The sequence below is a fragment of the Myxine glutinosa genome, chromosome 14 (assembly GCF_964187855.1).
Source record: "Myxine glutinosa chromosome 14, kmMyxGlut1.1, whole genome shotgun sequence".
Taxonomy (NCBI): Eukaryota; Metazoa; Chordata; class Myxini; order Myxiniformes; family Myxinidae; genus Myxine; species Myxine glutinosa.
Window position 1 is genome coordinate 22,691,444 of NC_136274.1, and position 16,508 is coordinate 22,707,951.

General features: G+C 43.3%; 1 protein-coding gene across 1 annotated transcript in view; it reads right to left on the minus strand.

Moving 5' to 3' along the window:
• Positions 1-2,998: 2,998 nt before the first annotated feature.
• Positions 2,999-16,508, minus strand: part of LOC137439482 (uncharacterized) — a 52,126-nt gene continuing 38,616 nt past the window's right edge. The window contains exon 10 of the mRNA XM_068135258.2: positions 2,999-4,625. Coding sequence (XP_067991359.2) covers positions 4,618-4,625 — 8 coding nt within the window. The 3' untranslated portion in view covers positions 2,999-4,617. The remainder of the gene's footprint in view (positions 4,626-16,508) is intronic.

The window sequence follows — 16,508 nt, forward strand, 5'->3', positions numbered from 1 at the left end:
CAGGACGTCCACGCAGAACCACAAGGAGAGATGATCGCCAGCTGCACCGGTTAGTCTGCAATGGCCGTACCAAGTCAGCTAATCGGCTTAGGGCTGAGTGGCAGCATCTGACAAATGTGTCTGTATCCAGAAGGCTAGTCAATCAACGACTGGTTCAAGCAGGCTATCGTGCCAGGCGTCCCCTGAGAAAGCCACACCTGACCAGACAACACAGCCAGCGCCGATTGCAGTGGGCCAGAGAGCACCGTCAATGGCAGCCAGGACACTGGAATCACGTGACCTTCAGTGACGAGTCTAGATTTCTGGTCTATCGTCAAGATGGCCGCGTCCGAGTGCGCAGACAAGTGCATGAAGCCCACAACGAAGATTGTATAGTGCCAAGAGTCCAAGCTGGAGGTGGTGGGGTGACGGTTTGGGCTGCTTTTCATGCAGGGGGCAAAACTGACCTGGTTGTTCTGAATGGAAACCTGAACCAGTTCAAGTACAGGGTCATTCTGGAAGAAACATTGCTTCCATTTGCTCGTGCAGCCTTTCGAGGAAACTTTGTCTTCCAAGATGACAATGCACGGCCTCATCGTGCTCGCATGATCCAATACTTTCTTGCTGACCGTGGTGATGAGCATATGGAGTGGCCTGCCATGTCCCCGGATATGAATCCAATAGAGAATTTGTGGGCAGAATTAACGCGTCAAATCGACAACTTGGACCAGCAGCCTACCTCTGTGCGTGAATTGCAGCAGACTATTGTAACTGCATGGCAAGCGATTCCTGTCCAAACCTTGGAAAATCTCGTGAACAGCATGCCTCGATGTGTACGTGCTCTCCTGAATGCTCGTGGGGGTTACACGAAGTACTGAACTGTAATTTTACTGTCCGTAATCCCAGTCATAATTTAGCTTTTGTTTTTGTTGAAAAAAAATTTGGCTAATGTGCAAAATAAAGAGATACTTCTGGAAAACGTACAGAAGTTTAACACAGTACTGTCCATGAATTGAGTTCGATATCAGTTCACATCACTTTCAAGGATCAATTTATTTGCTTCAAAATGTCAAATGTGGTTTTTGTTTCTTTTAAAGGTCACATTAACAAAATCTAGAATAATTTCAACATAATTCCAATTAACTTTTGGTTCTAAGTCATCTTGAAAAGTAAGTTCACCCCCACAAAAAAAATATTCCATATTAAATGCCAAGTCTGTATATATATATATGTATATGTATATAGTGTATATGTATATATGTATATATGTATATAGTCTGTATATATATATATGTATATATATATATACAGACTTGGCATTTAATATGGAATATGGAATAAACATAAATGTGGAATAATATGGAATAAACATAAATGCAAAATTCGCATGTGGAAAAAGTAAGTACACCCTTGGCTCGAATAGGTGGTATTGCCCCCTTTGGCAGAAGCAACCTCAAGTAGGTGTTTCTTATAACTGTCTACCAGTCTCTGGCATCGACTGGGAGAAATGTTTGCCCACTCCTCCATGCAGAATTCTTTCAGCTGTGCGATGTTTAAGGGGTTTCTTGCATGCACAGCTCGTTTCAAATCCCCCCACAACATCTCGATGGGATTTCGATCCGGGCTTTGACTTGGCCATTCCAGAACCCTCCATTTCTTTCTTTTCAGCTTTTCCCTGGTGGATTTACTGGTATGTTTAGGGTCATTGTCATGTTGCAAGATTCACCTTCGGTTGAGCTTCAACTTTGCGACAGATGGCCTCACATTATCCTCAAGCACCCTCTGGTACAATGAAGAATTCATAGTGGATTCTATGATTGTGAGCTGCCCAGGCCCTGATGCAGCAAACCTGCCCCAAACCATAATATTTCCACCACCATGCTTTACAGTTGGTATCAGGTTCTTGTGGTCAAATGCTGTCTTTGGTTTTAGCCAAACATGTCTCCTGGTACTGTGGCCAAATAGCTCTACCTTTGACTCATCTGTCCAGAGCACATTGTTCCAGAAGTGCTGGTCTTTGCCTCGGTGTTCATTGGCAAACTTTAGTCTTGCCTGGATGTTCTTTCTGGACAGCAAAGGGTGTACTTACTTTTTCCACATGCAAAATTTGCATTTATGTTTATTTAAATTATACAATGGACTACAAAATGTAAATGTTTCATGATATTTGTTATTTTATATCACCTTTATCTATCAATATTGTTGAAATGAAGATCAAATCGCTGTATGTTGAAATATGTTGAAAAAGTCAAAGCTTTACATGGGGTGTACTTACTTTTTCACGTGACTGTACCGTAAATTTTTTTGTTTTTTTCCATACTGAGCACTCTTTTCCATCAAGCAGGAAATGGATTATTTTGGTAAACATTCAGAATAAATCATTCTGCCTGAATTGCTTGGACAGAAAATTAATTCACGAATGCGAACCAAGGGTACGAAAATGATCCATCATATTCTCTCCCTTTGACCAAATGTAGCGGGTTTGTAATCAGCCAGGCGAGTGTGCAGATCTGTGGTGTCCCTGTGGCCTTTGCCACAGTTACCACATTTGAAAACTCGTTGCAAAGAAGGAAAATGAGGATCGCAGTTGCAACCAAGTTATATGCCACAAACAGTCAGTGGATAGATAGCATTCACGTTTTGCTCCTTTACTTATAACTGACCTTGAGTGAGCTGGTAATTCCTGCAACTTTGGAGGTTCTGCTGAAGCAATGAAGTTGAGATCGTTACACATGTAGTAAAAACTGTCTTTGTCGATGCTTTTCATTCACTGGGTGCAGATGAACGATTTCTGAATTTTTCATGACGATTGGTTTTACCGGCCCCAATATACGTCTTCCAAGGAAACACAAGGAACTTGGACACAGCAGGAGGAGGCCATTTGGTCCACGATGCCTGTGATTCATGCAAACCTCATCAGTTAAAACAACAAGGCAATGATGTTAACCCATTCTTAGTGGGGCAAGCACAGGGAATATTAATTTATTTTTAGGGAGTGAAGAATGAACAAACACCCCCGGCACATTCACTTTTTAATGATCTCAATCACAATAACTACACATGTATGCAATCAGCCATCCATAGACCCAAGCTATTCCCCAGCCATGTCCCCAAATGTACATGCATCCCGATATCCCCAAAGCTTCCACCTGCTGATCGAATTCCAGGTTAAACCTATCTACTGTTTTTTCTGCCATGACATTTCCAGAAAGACTATTCCACGCATTAAATACTGAGTGACAGATCCCTGCCTGACAACCATCGGAACTCTCTTCTCTAATCTCAGGCTGTGACCCTGCTTTGGTCACTGTTACCTTGAGAGAAAAAAAGAAAGGTTGAAAAGGAATTATTGCAATATGGAGACATGGGAGGAAGGTGGCAGGATAGATCGGTCTCTTAGATTTCATCAGTCAAGTGGAAGAATGCAAATCTGCATTTCTATGCAATATATTAATGTCACCGGCAGCACAAAAAAATGTGACACCATTTAATTGTTATTATTGCTCGGAAAATTGACAAAGCAGAACACCAAATGGGGTCACGAACTCCGATTGAATCATAACCACAAAATGTCTGTCCTCCTGTGGCCGTATGATAAAATGTGTTACCCCATTAGCACAGTGTAAATACTATATATATATATATGTGTGTGTGTGTGTGTAGACTCCTCCCATGCTCTTCTAGCCGAAGAAAGTTGCGTAAAGCAACCCTGAACAGCTACACGAGGTATAAGCCCTTTGCAGTTTCAAACCCTTTCCAGAGTTCCTCCACAGCTGCACAAATAATACATACGTAAGAATCCCTATACTACACACCCCATCAGCCACCGAAGTATAAGTGTCTGGCGATGCTCAAACTCATGCAATCATCGACGCATATCTACGTCAAAAATCCCGATCCAGCTTCTTAAACAGTGAGACTTGGCAAAGTCACATGGCAAAGAGGAGGCAAATTGGAAAAAATGGAAGATAAAAGGTTTCTTGTTCCACTCCTCCTGTGGTCATTTTACGAGAACAACCTTTCCGGGAAAAATAAAAACAGTGTGAACTGTGCTTGGTGTGATACTAATGTTTTTTTGTGGACTCTGTTTACATCGGTTGTATGTTGTTTCAACCAGAAGAGTTTCAAAAAAGAAGAAAGAAACCAACCCCTAGTGAACACTATTCACCAGCATGTTTACCGCAGTGCGTGGTGGAAAGGTCGTCGTGAAATGAGGCCACAAAGCAAAAATCACATGGGCAGGAAAATAACAAAAAGTGCTGAATGGTAATTCTCTTCACCAGAGCTATAACAATAATGACAAGCTCCCCCCAACTGTTAAAAAGAAGAATAAGCGTTATTTAACAATTATCTAATCCCCAACATCGACAAGACTTGACAAACACCAGGAATCTATTTTGATGTGAACTCCAAAATGCAAGTGGTAAAGCCATTGCTGCCCGACGACGACGAGACGGGTTGATAAATGCAAAAGGTAAAACACAGAAAGATCTTGCTGGCTTTGTTCGTGTCTCTAGCTCACAACCAGAGGGCATGGGGATCGGTTTCGGCCCATTAACCGTATCGTCGCAATCCGTGAAGCAAAATGAAGCTGGGCTTGGGAACTCCAGTTTTGTTGATCTTGGATCTCGGTGTCTCCTACATACCTGAAGGAGAAAGAAAGAAAGTAACAATAAATTAATTAATTAATAAAATTAAATTTATAAAGATCATTGTATTTCAAATGGTACAAAAACTTTTACCCTTTTAAAAACGTTTCAGAGCCAACCACATGACCGTGGGAATTTATTTTTTGCAACTGGCTGGAAACAACTTGGAAAAGGATGAACACTAGTGCATGACCATTACTTCCTGGGTGAGGGATAAACTTTTACATGCTGTCTGGTGAGATTAAAGAAAACTATAGACTTTTGTAAACTAAAATCCCTCTCCTCCTGTCGCTGATGAGGAAGTCCCCTCGAGGAATATTGGGTTTGCAGGTGACGAAGTCTTCTTTAGCCAAAAGGAGAATTCTTCCTCCGAACTCTCAATATAGCAACGCAAAATACCCCACAGGTCTTGCCTGGCATCAAGCTCAGAACTTTTATACTTGGCCGAGTCTTTTGTACCAGCACATCGACGATAAACTTTGTCAACCTATTAACAGAAATCTGGAACCAATAACTTGTTGGGTATTTTAAAGAGAGACGAATGCAATACTCCGTGAGAAATCGAAACAAGTTTAAAAAACTGGAATGAATGAGGAATGGCTAACAGGATAGCTCGGTAGCAGGCAATGGTGAAATAGGTGGCACACTCACCTTTGAGCTGTCTAGTCTGGGATCAACCCACAACCCGATTATAAACTAACGGACAGGTAAATATCAATGAGGATACCTCATTTAACCTGGTGTTGGCTTAGCGGATCGGGTGCAGGCTTGGGATCCGAGGATCCTGAGTTTGAATCCCGGTCGATCGGTGAATTCAACGCCAGGGGGGTTGACTCAGCCTGTCATCCTTCCGAGGTCGGCAAACTGAGTACCAGCTTGCTGGGATGAATGATCCCGGTGTGTACCCCAATTTAGAATAGGTACACCGTATCCCTGCTCATCATAAGAGGCGACTAAGGGTTGGTGTCAGGAAGGGCATCCGGCCAAAAAGCAAAAAAACATTGCCTCAAATAGGGAACCATGATTGTCATGCGGCCCGCAAGGCTAACCCCTGCTCTAGCGGGGAAAAATGGCCTTAACACGATCATTCATACCATTTATTTGAGTCAAGCTGGCGGTTCCTGGATCCTGCCAGAGATCGTGCGTGCAAGCATTTGCCAATGGGCATTAAAGATCCCACTATACCTGTGGACTATGCCAGGGGCCATGTCTCCAAGTAATCAGTAATGGGCGTTAACAATCTCTTAATTCTTCCTTTTATTCTGGTTAAGTGGTTATTGCATCCCCTCAAACGTCCAACTCGTCCTTGGAAAAATGCCCATACTAGCGGTGTTGGAGCGGTGACCCGTCCAGGACCAAAAACAACACCTGGCAAAGGGCGGATGAGCCCCCGTAGGCAGCCAATGGCCATCCAGTAAGGAGATGGTGTCTCCTAAAAAAAAACACCCATCCGGTTTGGACCGGTTCGAGTCATACCAAAGACTTTTAAAATAGTAAGTGCTGCTTCTTTGCTTGAAAAGGATAGAGCACGAATAATCTCCATCGGTTGGCATCCATGGGGAGGAGGAAATTCCTCTTGAGGAAATGCCCCGCTGAGTATGGTGAGAAAAGCGGCGCCATGGTTATGATGTCACTGGTACCCAGAGTATCCCAGGAAGTGACGTTAGTGACGGCATTTCCCTCAAGCTCAGTGGCTGTGTTGGGTGTTTGTCTCATCAGTGTGTCTGTGTGTGTGAGTGTGTGTGTGTGTGTGTGTGTGAGCACTATTTCGAGCATTAGCCCACGTATAAAAAAAAATTGACTGTTACATTTTGAACACAAATCAGAACATGAATTGGAAAATGAACTTGACTTGTAGTTTAGCAGTACTTGTTCTCTGAATTGTTCCGATTGTGCATGCACAGAGAGTTGCTCCAGTCAGTTCTGGTTGAACAGAACAGGCAGAGAGATAGCCAATCAATCTCACAGGAGCAACCCAGAGATCCCTCACATCCAAGATGTTGTGTGTGCTCTTGCCTACGTGAAGCCAGAACCGCGCAGCCTTCCATGATAATTTTTATTGTGTGTGCAGAGACCTGGCAGTGGTTGCAGGTGTCGTCAAGTCTATGTTTGTAGTGTAAAAGCTGTTGGTGGTGCTGGGGAGTAGTTTTTTTTCCTGTGTCATTGATGGATGGAGGCTTTGTGCCCAACATACTGTTTGGGCCCAGGTTGTTTATTACGTTTATGGTGATATACTGTAGGTATGGATGTCATTTTTGGAGCTTCCGTTGTTTGGTGGGGGGGGGGGGGGGGGGGGGGTTTACAAAGGATGCCACTGCAGTGTCTTTGTGGAGTAGTTTTAATGTGTCTAGCGGCCCGTGGGTGGTTGTACATGTCGTGGCATCGGTGATTAGGGTAATTTAACCTGTTAAATAAAGTGCTGTAAAAGACGGTGTATAAACTGCTGAAAGTAAACTTCTGAAAATGTTTTTTTCTACAACCTTTACAATCTTTATTACCTTCGCCAGAGGTGAGGGTATTGCACATGGACCCGTTTGTTATAACAAGCATTGAACATTTTCGTCATATGCCGGTCTGTCTCGTTTGTATGTTTGTTAGTTGCAAAATCGAAGATTTTTCAAGTATATTGGTCGGTTCCGTTTGTGGTTCTGTCTGTTTGTTTGTCTGTTTGTCACCGGCCTACAGGTCACAATTCTAAACCGATCGTCACGAAACTTCACCAAGTTGTATAAGTCCTCCCAATTGAGAAGCCTATTGATTTTGAGGTCAAAGGTAATCTGGAGGTCAAATTTCTAAAATCGCCATTTTAAATCCTATTGACTTGAAAATTGAATAGCATTTGTATATCAAGTCACTAAATTTGGAAATGAACTATTTTTGAGGTCAAAAGGTCAAAGGTCAACTTAAGGTCAAATTTTAAAAATCATCAATTTTCATCTAAAAAGCCGTCAATTCTCAACCGATTGACTTGAAAATTGAACAGCATTTGCATATCGAGTCACTAATTTGGGAAACATACTATTTTTAGGTCAAAAGGTGAAAAAGTCAACTCAAGGTCAAACTTCCAAAATCATCACTTTTTATCTGAAAAACCGTAAATTTTCATCCGATTGACTTGAAAATTGAACAGCATTTGTCCATTGAGTCACTAAATAGGGAAACCAACTATGTTTGAGGTCAAAAGGTCAAAGGTCAACTCAAGGTCAACCTTCCAAAATCATTTTTCATCTGAAAAATCGTCACTTTTCTTCCTGTTGACCCGAGCTTTGATCAAGATTGTCAATTTTAATCTTGATGAAATGGACAATTTGCTGTATCAATGGAATTTTTTTTCTTGGGGGGCGTTTGGGGGGCGTATTTTGCAAGTATCGTGCTCCGCATGACGTCTTCTTGTTTGTTTGTTTATATGTATATGAGCGTGATAAATTAGGAACGCTTTCAGTTATCTACGTCAAACTTTACCAGACGATTCTGAAGGAAAAAAGTGAGACTGTCAATGTTTTTTGACGATATAGGTCAAAGGTCAAGGTTCTCTTGTTTGTCTGGGTGATATCTCAGCCATCCTTTGAGGTAGGAAGCTGAAATTTGGCCACAATAGTGGGCAAAAATGTTAGTTTTTGTTTTTTGGTTAATTGATCATTTTTAATTATTATTGATTTATTAAGTAATTATTTATTTCATTTCTCATCTGGGCAATACTTCAGACACATTTTGAGCAAAGACGGTGTTGTGCTTAAATGGGGTAAACAATAAAGGCTATTCAATCACAAGAATAAATATATAAACTTCATCCGATGTTAATCATGATGGTTTAGGCTGCCAGCTTATCATGTTGAAAACAAATGGCTGTGCATGAAGTTATTAAGCTGACCGTGCCAAGCTGATATGGTGCCAACTTAATTTGCTGGCCACATTGGATGGAGCTGGGCCATGTTGGGTATGCCGTTGACCTTTTTCCATTGGGTCACTGTTTACTGTGTGTTTAGTAAGCCAAGAACTCGAGTTTGGGACAGGTCCAGCATGTTTGTGGCCAAAATAGTGCCACCGACTTTGTCTCGATCACAGTGCCTTCAGAAAGTATTCATACCCCTTGACTTTAACATTTTGTTGTGTTACAGCCTGAATTGAAACTGGATTAAATTGAGATTTTTTTTTTGTCACCGATTTGCACATAATACCCCATAATGACAAAGTGAAAACATGTTTTTAGAAATTTTAGTTTTTAGCAATTTTTAGTACGCAGTGTTCAAGGACTCGATATACTTTAATTTAAATAAAATAATGATTTATTCAAGTCTGTTTCTGGTGTTTGTTCCCCCTCCATCCCCTCCCTTACCTCCAACAGCTAAACAGCTGACTTCCCATGACAAAAGCTGAATGCCTCAACTCTGTGTTTGCCTCAAAATATTGTGTCCCAAACCCATCACTTTCTGTACCCACCTTACCCAGTCAAACCCAGCTGCTCCTGGACTCTGTGTCCTTCTCTCCTGACGAGATGGAGAAGTTTCTGTCAAACCTCGACTCTGATTCTGCAACTGGACAAGACGGCAGCAGCCCACGGGTCCTAAAATCCAGCTCTGCTGCTCTATCTCACCCTCTCTTTGTTCTCTTCACCCTCTCTTTTGATCAAGGTCATCTGTCATCGGCTTAGAAATTAGCCAACTTACTGCTTTACACAAAAAAGGTGCAAAATCAGATGCTTGCAACTACAGACCAATCAGCCTGCTCCCAATCATCAGCAAGGTCATACAATCCCAATCCATCATCGCTTCTGATATTAAATCCTTCCTCTTCTCCAAAGGCTTGATCTCTGATCATCAATGTGGATTCACACCAAGTCACTCCACTCTGGACTTGCTGCTTCTATCTCAACAATGGATGGAGGTCCTCAATGCGAAACAGAAAATCAAAGCTGTCTCCCTTGACATATCATGTGACTTCGATACGGCCTGGCACCCCACCCTGCTCACCAAATTCTCCTCCTATGGTATCTATGGAAATCTCCACAAATGGCTTGCCTCTCTGGTCACAGTCAACGTGTGGCCCTGAATGGAATTCTCTCATCGCCTCTTCCTGTCCAGGCTGGAGTTCCTCGAGGCAGTGTTATGGGCCCTGCGCTTTTTATAATCTTCATTAGTGATCTCTCCGACTATCTGGAAAGTCCTCTCTATCTCTTTGCTGATGACTCCACTCTCTGATGCTCCATATCTCAACCCTCAGATCGGCAGTCTGCAGCCCCTTCACTCTCTGCAGACCTGGACAATATCACAAACTGGTCAAACAAGTGGAACATGTCTTTCAATCCTGACAAATCTCACACTCTCACTATGTCTCTCTGAAAAGGCCATCTGGACAACCCTCCCATCTACTTTCTCAATAATCCTATCGAAGAGGTTCTGTCACTAAGCTTTTGGGTCTCATTATCTGCCATGATCTTACGAGGGAAAACCACATTTTCAAGCTGGCCTCCAAAGCCAGTCGCCGTCTGGGGATCTTCTGTCGTGCGAAGTCCTTTCTTAGCAATACTGAGCTTCTCACTACATACAAAGCGTTCATCTGCAGCTTGATGGAGTACTGCTCTCCCCTGTGGGCTGGTGCTCCTGCCTCACACAAAGCTCGGCTTCACACTGTAGAAACCAAAGCTTTTAGAATCTGTGGTATCTCCTGTGATGAAGCTGATTCTGAGGGCCTTTCACTCTCTCACTGCAGGCAGGTTCGGTGGTCATTCTATCTTCTACTGACTCCTCTCCGGCACAGCTCCTCCAGCTCTGTCTGTGCTCTGTCCCCCACATATTCCTGCAGGACACACCAGGTCTGCCAGCAATCCTCTTCTGATGAAACTGCCAAAATTAAGAGTCTCTGCTCTCCTTCACTCTTTCATTCCTCTTTTTTCCCACCTATGGAACAAACTCCCACACTCTCTTCAATCCCAATCCTCCCTCCAGGTCTTCAAAATAGCTGTTCACCACCATGGCAAAATAGCAGAATCATTGGAATCTCCTGCGATGTAGTCAACTCCGAGGGCCTTTCACTCACTCACCGCAGGCAGGTTGGTGGTCTTTCTGTCTTCTACCGACTCCTCTCCGGCCTTGCTCCCCCAGCTCTCTCTGTGCTCTGTCCCCCCAATATTCCTTCAGGTCGCACAAGATCTGCCTGCAACCCTCTTATGGTTAAACTGCCAAAGTCTAGGCTCTCTGCTCACCTTCACTCTTTCATTCCCCTTTTCTCCCGCCTCTGGAACAAACTCCCCCACTCCCTTCAATCCCACTCCTCCCTCCAGGGCTTTAAAACAGCTGTTCACCACCATCTCTTATCTTCCCCCATCGAAAACCTTGATCTTTTCTACCCCCGGTAATTCACCCCAGAGTCCTTGCAGTGTTCATATGTTTTATTCCTCTCCCACCTCCCCCCAAGTCCTCCCGATGTCCCTGCTCTCAAATGTTGTGTTTGTGTCCTTCCCCCTCTCTCCCCATCTTGTCTGCCGCTCCCCTTGTTTTTTGTGTTTTGTGTGTCGGTTTGTCTTTTTGTGTGATTAATGTTAGCTCTTTCACGAGCCTCGATCTTGTATCCCCCCCAAAAAAAAAAAAAAAATCTCCTATCTTCCCCCATCCAAAACATTGGTCTTTTCTACCCCTGTTAATGCACCCCAAACCCACCTCCTTCCAATTCCGTTTTCTTTACTGAAGGTCTTTGTAGTGTCCATCTTGTTTATCCCGTGTACCCAGCCCCAGCCATATCCCTTCCACAGATCTCCCGATGTCCCTGTTCTCCACCTCTTTTGTGCTTGTGTGCTTCCTTCGCACTCCCCCTCCTGTCTCCCACTCCCTTTATTATATTATTATGGCCTCCAACGTCTCACAAACTCCAACGACCTCCATCTTCTCCAACTATTATTACGGCCTCCAAAGCCAGTCGCCGACTGGGCATCCTCCGTCGTGTGAAGTTCTTCCTTGGCACCTCTTAGCTCTTCACCACATGCAAAGCTTTCATCCGCAGCTTGATGGAACACTGCTCTCCCCTCTGGGCTGGTGCTCCTGCCTCACACCTGGCTCGGCTTTCAGGATCATTGGAATCTCCCGCGATGTAGCTGATTCCGAGGGCCTTTCACTCGCTCACCGCAGGCAGGTTGGTGGTCTTTCTGTCTTCCACCGACTCCTCTCTGGCCTAGCTCCCCCAGCTCTGTCTGTGCTGTGTCCCCCAAATATTCCTGCAGGACGCATTAGAACTGCCAGCAAACTTCTTCTTGTGAAACTGCCAAAATCAAGACTCTCTGCTCACCTTCACTCTTTTATTCCTCTTTTTTCCCACCTCTGGAACAAACTTCCACACTCTCTTGAATCCCACTACTCCCTCCAGGTCTTTAAAACAGCTGTTCACCACCATCTGTTATCTTCCCCCATCCAAAACCTTGATCTTTTCTACCCCCGTTAATACACCCCAAATCCACCTCTTTCAATCTCCGACTTCATTCCTGAAATTCCTAGTAGTGTCAATTTGTTTTATACCGTTTAACCCTTCCCTCCCTCCCCCCCCCCCCCCCCACCCCAGGCCTCTCCCTTCCACAGATCTCCCGATGTCCCTGTTCTTTACTGTTGTGCATGTATGCTTCCCTCTCTCTTACCACCTTGTCTCCCCCTCCCTTTATTGTTTTACAGTGCATTCAGAAAGTATTCAGACCCCTTCACTTTTTTCACATTTTGTTAGGTTGCAGCCTTATGCTGAAATCGTTTAAATTCATTTTTTCCCCTCATCATTCAACACTCAATACCCCATAATGACAAAGAGAGAACAGGATTTTAGAAAGTTTTGCAAATTTATTAAAAAGAAAAAACTGAAATATCACATTGACATAAGTATTCAGACCCTTAACTCAGTACTTAGTTGAAGCACCTTTGGCAGCGATTACAGCCTCGAGTTTTCTTTGGTATGACGCGACAAGCTTTGCACACCTGAATTTGGGGATTTTCTGCCATTCTTCTCTGCAGATCCTCTCAAGCTCTGTCAGGTTGGATGGGACCGTTGGTGGACAGCCATTTTCAGGTCTCTCCAGAGATGTTCGATTGGGTTCAAGTCAGGGCTCTGGCTGGGCCACTCGAGGACCTTCACAGAGTTGTCCCAAAGCCACTCTTGCGTTGTCTTGGCTGTGTGGTTGGGGTCATTGTCCTGTTGGAAGGTGAACCTTCTGCCCAGTCTGAGGTCCTGAGTGCTCTGTTTCAGGTTTTCATTGAGGATATCTCCGTACTTTGCTCCGTTCATTGTTCCCTCAACCCTGACCAGTCCCCCAGTCCCTGCTGCTGAAAAACACCCCCACAGCATGATGCTGCCACCACCATGCTTCACCGTTGGGATGGTATTGGGCAGGTGATGAGCGTTGCCTGGTTTCCTCCAGACATGATGCTTAGAATTGAGGCCAAACAGTTCAATCTTGGTTTCATCAGACCACAGAATCTTGTTTCTCACAGTCTGAAAGTCCTTTAGGTGCTTTTTTGCAAACTCCAAGCGGGCTTTCATGTGTCTTTCACTGAGGAGAGGCTTCCATCTGGCCACCCTGCCATAAAGCTCAGATTGGTGGAGTGTTGCAGTGATGGTTGTCCTTCTGGAAGTTTCTCCCATCTCCTCATAGAATTTATGGAGCTCAGCCAGAGTGACCATCGGGTTCTTGGTCACCTCTCTTACCAAGGCCCTTCTCCCCCGATTGCTCAGTTTGGGCGGGCGGCCAGCTCTAGGAAGAGCCCTGGTTGTTCCAAACTTTTTCCATTTAAGAATTATGGAGGCCGCTGTGCTCTTGGGAACCTTCTATGCAGCAGAATTTTTTTTGTAGGCTTCCCCAGATCTGTGCCTCGACACAGTCCTGTCTCTGAGCTCTGCAGGCAATTCCTTCGACCTCATGGCTTGGTTTTTGCTCTGATATGCATTGTCAGCTGTGAGACCTTATATAGACAGGTGTGTGCCTTTCCAAATTATGTCCAATCAATTGAATTTACCACAGGTGGACTCCAATCAAGGTGTAGAAACATCTCAAAGATGAGCAAGAGAAATGGGAGGCACCTGAGATAAATTTCAAGTGTCATAGCAAAGGGTCTGAATACTTATGTCAATGTGATATTTCAGTTTTTTCTTTTTAATAAATTTACAAAACTTTCTAAAATCCTGTTTTCTCTTTGTCATCATGGGGTATTGAGTGTAGATTGATGAGGGAAAAAATGAATTTAAACAATTTCAGCATAATGCTGCAACATAACAAAATGTGAAAAAGTGAAGGGGTCTGAATACTTTCTGAATGCACTGTATGTGTCCGTTTATGTTTTTTTGTGTTTTATGTGGTAATGTGTGTTTAACGTGCTCGGTCTTACACGAGCCTCAATCTTGTATACAAAAAAAAAAATGTTCTGTGCGTTCGCTCTTTTTCGAGCCTCGACTTAGTATACAAAAAGAAAAAAGTAATAAGAAGGTTATTTGTATTCTACAATGTTCAAGCATATAATTCAATCATACTAAAATATGCAATTTGGTGTCTGTCCGTCTGACCGCAATGCATTTGGTCGTTACTTCTCCAATCTCAACCACACTTGCCAGGGGAACTAAGGGTCACACAACTGAGGTTTAAGTGACTTAAATTGCACCCGTCCCCAAAATACCCTCCGTCCCCAAGGGGGATTTCAGCCTTGGAGGAACTTTGTTTTAAAGTGTGTATAACGCAGCGTGGTGTTTCCTCGGGCACAGTACCTACTGGAAGTAAAAATTATTATAACCACAAACTATTCTGTCAATTCGTTCCATCGTAATAATTACCTTTTTAAACAGTCGCTGCTGAAATAAATTTGGAGGAAACCCGACGTCCTTGAGGCATTGTATGCTTATCGCATGGCCCACAGACTAATGGATCCAAGGCATCTCAAATTGCTCGGCCTCCAGGTAAGATGCTCAAATGAGTATTTCCACATGAATGACGTATCCCATGGTCTGTGTGATTTTTCAAGCCATAGGATTTTGTGGACTGTACATGGATTGTTTATAACTTATATCTTGGGGTCTCATGTGTCATTTATCCCAGCCATGGCTTCAAGTGCGACATGCGATATTGCCCTGAGACCATTACAGCCCAATTGTGGCCTTTATTCGATGCATAACCCCTTTTTTTAATGCACACGCATGTCTAAGCTGTCCAGCCTGGGTGTTTCCCAGCGCAGCTATAAACCCAGAATCCCAGTTTCCCAGGCCAGAATCTCGACCCAGCTATAAACTGTCATCCTGGTGTTTCACAGGCAGGGTGATTCATCAATGTGTGCTATCCCTCCGATGGATGCTAAACTGGGCGTTCTGTCTGCTGGGATAAATTGGTGGGTGTTAAAGATCTCACCACGGTGTCCGTCACATAGAGTTGGCAAGCTATCACCGGCACCCTAAACAAATTACAAATCCCTGCTCTAAGCTTCGTCAAATACGAGGCCTGGTCAGCTGGTTCATGAAAGACTTGGGCCAAGCTTCCCACATCCAACCCGACAAGAACATGGGAATAATTGTGGCCGTTAAACAATCTATAATAATAATAATAATAATAATACTGAGTATAAATCCACCGCCATTCACATTATCAATATGACCCACCGCCACTTCCCCTCTCCCCACCCCCTGGCTGCTCCTGTATGGAGCAGGTGTTTCTAGTGTAAATAAAATAAAGATTGTAAAACTCGTATAAATAAATTAATTCCAGAGGTTTACTGAAGTTTTACCGCCGTTGATGCATTGGCCATTACACCACCTTATTTAACACGTTAAATTAGTTATTATTGCATGTTTTTTGTGTCCTTCATGACGTCCTTAAAAACTGAGTTTCCTGTTTGGAATGATTTTCAATTTTGTTTGTCGACAGACTTATTTCTTTTTGGACAGACATGAATAAATTGCTTTACCCCGCTTTATACTTTGCATGCGCGGGGTAAAAAGCACTTTCTTACTTCAAGGCAAAATTGTCAGTATGTCCTGTCATAGAACTCACCTGTGGCTTTCAAGCTTCTGTTCTGCATTGTTATTTTAGACCTGATCTTTGTTGTTGAGGTTTCTCATATCTTCCAGATTCTTCTTCCTCAAAATAAAATTCATTTTAAAAAAAATATTCCTTTTTTTTTTTTTGTATAAAAGATTGAGGCTCATGTAAGAGCTGACATCAATCACAAAAAAAAAACCAATCGGACAAACAAAACATACAATAAAGGGAGCGGGAGACAAGATGGGGAGAGAGAGGGAAGCACACAAGTACAACAGCAGAGAACAGGGACATCGGAAGATCTGTGGGAGGGAGAGGGCTTGGGGGGAGGAGGTGTGGGAAGTGGGGGGGGGGGGGGGGGGAGAGGTTTAAAACACATGGACACTACTAGGACTTCCAGGAAAGAAGTCAGTGTTTCAAAAAAGTGCATCAGGGGTAAATTAACGGGGGTAGAAAAGATCATGGTTTTGGATGGGGGAAGATAAGAGATGGTTGTGAACAGCTAGCTATTTTAAAGACCTGGAGGGAGGAGTGGGATTGAAGGATTGTCCCAGAGGTGGGAGAAAAGACGTTATTTAACTTCACGTTATTTAACTTATTTTTGTTTGATTGTGGTGTATCATTTCTATCCCTCTCTTTCCTCCATCATTTTTCAATCCACCCCCATCCTTCCCCACAATCTTTATTTATCCCCATTAACCCGTTACAACCTAACCCTCTTATTTTCAAGTTGCAGGGTTTCCTTTCTCTTTTTTTTCTCTTTTTTTCTCTCTTTTTCTTTCTTTCTTTCTTTCTTTCTTTCTTTCTCTCTTTCTCTCTCTCTTTCTTTCTCTTTCTTTGTCTCTTTCTCTTTCTCTTTCTCTTTCTCTTTCTCTTTCTCTTTCTCTCTCTCT